The sequence below is a fragment of the Durio zibethinus genome, chromosome 13, assembly GCF_047325235.1.
Source record: "Durio zibethinus cultivar Kanyao isolate XHJ-2024 chromosome 13, ASM4732523v1, whole genome shotgun sequence".
In the NCBI taxonomy this organism is placed as follows: domain Eukaryota; kingdom Viridiplantae; phylum Streptophyta; class Magnoliopsida; order Malvales; family Malvaceae; genus Durio; species Durio zibethinus.
Window position 1 is genome coordinate 3212512 of NC_143174.1, and position 3786 is coordinate 3216297.

The 3786-nt window shown below is 34.9% G+C and overlaps 1 protein-coding gene across 1 annotated transcript; it reads left to right on the plus strand.

Moving 5' to 3' along the window:
- Positions 1–291: 291 nt before the first annotated feature.
- Positions 292–3542, plus strand: LOC111302687 (Leucine-rich repeat (LRR) family protein). Its single transcript, XM_089742688.1, has 10 exons — positions 292–513; positions 599–670; positions 761–853; positions 935–1016; positions 1142–1198; positions 1850–1914; positions 1997–2092; positions 2246–2332; positions 2430–2510; positions 2599–3542. The coding sequence occupies exons 1-10, from the start codon at positions 415–417 to the stop codon at positions 3343–3345; spliced, it is 1479 nt and encodes a 492-aa protein (XP_089598814.1). The 5' UTR covers positions 292–414; the 3' UTR covers positions 3346–3542.
- Positions 3543–3786: the final 244 nt, after the last annotated feature.

Consider the following 3786-nt stretch of genomic DNA (forward strand, 5'->3'; position numbering starts at 1 on the left):
CAATTGAACTTAAATAAAAAATATTGATGATAATTATTTAAAGTCCAATTTAATAATAAATTTATGAATTTATATTTTATAACACTTAATATATAAATCTAATATTTTAATTTAATCCAAATAAAATAAAAAATATCGATTTAAACCAAATCGATTATTACAATTTTAAATAAATTGATTTTCTGCCTTTCGTTTCTCACCGCCAATGAACATAGTTATACTCATATTTTATGTTTTTCAAAATTTAAAAAAAAAAAAAAAAACACTAAAGTAATTAGTTAGAAAAAGGGGGCAAGGCAACGGACATTTTATGCGGTTTCTCCATAGAGGCTGAAAAGAAAACTACTACGTTCTCGGTCTCGCCGCCAGTTCGCTGGAGACAAAAGATAGGGTTGAAGCCAAAACCCAAACCCCATGGCTCGCTTGACCAAAGAGAAGCTCTTGAAAGACAAACAGACCCATGATCCCAATTCAATCACCTCTTTCTCTCTCGACCACATAGCTCTCTCCGATGTACGCAACCGCCGCCATTCCTCTTTCTTCCGTCCCTTTCATTTCATTTCCTCTCATCTCATCTCTTTCCTTTTTCTTTTTACAGGTTTCTTGCTTGGCTGAATTCAAAAACTTGGAAAGACTCGACCTTGCCTTTAACAATCTCACTACACTCCAGGTCTTTCTTTTTCTTTTTTGTTTAATTTTTTCTCATTTTCTGCTTAGTATTTGTTCAGTAATACAATTAAATGTAATTTTAATTTTATAGGGATTGAAGTCTTGTATTAATTTGAAATGGCTATCAGTTGTTCAAAACAAATTGCAAACTTTGAAGGGAATTGAAGGACTCACTAAAATCACTGTAAGTATCTGTGTTTCTTCTTAAATTCCGAATTAAAATGAGTCACATTGAAAAAATATGATTCTTTTGCTTGCAAATTAGGTGTTTAATGCAGGCAAAAATAAGCTTATAACAATGGAAGAGGTTAGGTCTCTTGTCAATCTACGCGCATTAATTTTGAACGGTAAGGTTTGTAATAAATTGTATTACATTGCTAATTTGTCCTATTTTTGTTCAAAGCTTGTTAATTTTTTAAAAATTTAATTAGGATAAAATTTCTTATTTACCTATCTTTCGCTGGCTGTGCAGACAACGAGATTGTTTCCATATGTGGACTTGATGAGATGAAAGACTTGAACACTCTTGGTATGAGTTCATAATCTTCATCTTGACATTCGTTATTGTGCCGTTAGCATGTGCTTTAATTATAACCTAAGATGAATTTTTTTGGAAAGTTAACTTTGTTCGCTTTTTGGTTCAAACTTGAAATGTAAGAACGAAGTTGATAAGAATACAGTTCTGTTGTTCTAGAATGGATTGTTAGGAAGGGAACTACTTTCCAGTTAACCCCTCCAAGCACAGCCTTACTCGTCCCACCTCATTTCTCTCTTATTGGTAATACTTAAAGACCAACACTTTTAAAATGACTATGCATACCGTTAAAAGGCACTTTGGTTTGGTCAGGTTTTACAGCAGATTATGTATGAAATACTTTCTGGTTTCCATTTGGTAACTAATGTACAAAGTTGTGAGTGCAAAAAGTTTCAATTCTCAAGCACCATGAAGGATTTTGGTCATCCAGGGATGTTTGAAACAACTTATCTGTCACTTAAAACACACAAAAACTGTTCTTAGTTGTCTCATGGAGACAATATAACAACCTGTGGTCGTCTTAGCTTCATTCACTTGGCTAAACTAAATGAGGAGAGAGAACCAGTTTTGCCTTCAATCTGGTGCATTAGAAATCTTTTATGTTGTTTAACTTGGATCAAACTCTCTATCTGGAATTTCCTGCAGTACTTTCTAGGAATCCTATCTGTGAAATTGGTGATTCTCTTGTCAACCTGAAATCTATCACAAAGGTGAGGAGTTTTTCCATTATATATTATTGGATGCAATTTCACTTGATTACTCCTAAAGCTTTTCAATTACTCTTGGTTTCAGCTCTCTGCATCTAACTGCCAAATTCAAGCTATTGACTCTGCGCTCAAGTGCTGCATTGAATTAAAAGAGCTTCGACTTGCTCACAATGATATCAAAGTATGTTCTTTTACATAATGACTATCCAAGCAAACATGTATTGATTGCAGCCTCTGCTATGTTTCAGTTAGCTGCTTTCATTATTATTTCCTATTTCCTTACCTGTTTCTTTACTATTTAATTACTGATATCTCATGTGTGTGAATTGCCCAGAGTCTCCCAGCAGAGTTGTCTTATAATAAAAAGCTTCAAAATTTGGACTTGGGAAATAACTTGATTGCTAGATGGTCAGAATTGAAGGTTTGTAGCAAACTTAACTTCTGTCCTGGTATTATGAATTTTTTTCCCTTGGAAATCCGTTTTTTGCATTGTTGATTGACAACAAACTAAATAACAGGCACTGGACTCATTAGTCAATCTGAAGAATCTCAATCTACAAGGAAATCCTATAGCTGAAAAGGAAAAATTGGCAAAGAAGGTAGGCATGTTTGCCCTTTGACACTTTACTCATAAATGTTTTTCTTCCCTTTTCTCTTGACATATTACTATAAATGAAACTGCTGCAGGTTAAGAGGGTACTGCCTAACTTGCATATATTCAATGCAAGACCAATTGATAAAAGCATCAAAAGCGAATTGGGTAAAGTTGTTGACATTGCTTCCCATACTACTGCTTACAAGGAGGAAATTCATGAGGAGAGAAAGGATCAAAAACAGAAAAAGAATCTCAAATTTCAAGGGCCGGTTCAAAAGCAGGATGTCAGTCTTGATAATGCTACTGGTCTTGATGCTGATAAAGAATTGAAAAGGAAAAGGAAGAAAGGAAATGGCAAGCTGTCTACAGAAGTTCCAGTCGATAAGGAGGATGTCATTGTTGAGAAGGAAGAAAAGAAGAAAAAATCAAATGGGGAAGAGGAAAATCTGAGTCATCTTGGTGTGGAGAAAAAAATTATACAGAAACAGAGGAAAACAAAAGATAAGCTCCTGAACAATGATGTTTCAATGCATGAGGATGGAATCATGGTTGAAGAGAAACCAAAGAAGAGAAAATTAGAGAAACGGGCTGAACTTGACATTATTGATGATGGAGGTACCTCTTTCACAGAGCTGTTCACAACTGATGTTGCAGCTCCGAACGATGATAGTAAGAGGAAAATAGTTGATAGAGCCGGTCAAGATATGCAATTGGCAGGTAGCTTAGTTACCTACCCTGTGAAAAAGAAGAAAAGTAGACGTGCTGTGCTTCTTGAACTTCAGTTGTCCCCTGCAGTTGAAATTGGAATGGGAGGCGCATCAACCTGGGGTGACGAGTGAATCAGCTTTCCAAGTGGCACTCAATTTCCCAGTTAAGCTAGAATGGAATAATTAATTCCCATTCATACTTTCATATGCACGAGGTTTTCTTGACTTTTTTCTTCTCATTTTTGTGACAGCTTAGATGAATTTTGGTTTCTTGCATTATCTTGCCTGTTGAATGCAGAAAGAATCGAGATTACTTGAGGAGCAGATAATCACTGAACCAAATGTTCGAGTATTAACAATTAAATTATTGAACATTTAACTTTTTTAATTATTAAAGGCTAAGTATATCATTAAAAAAACATGGTAGTCAAAAGTTCCTATAGTTCCCTTCTAAATGGCACCTGTAATCTTTGACTAATAGCAAGCTGGTAGGTGACATAGAAAAGGTGTGAATTGATTTGGTCAATTGAAGTGGAAGACAACCAACTCCACTATCATCATCGAATATGGTCA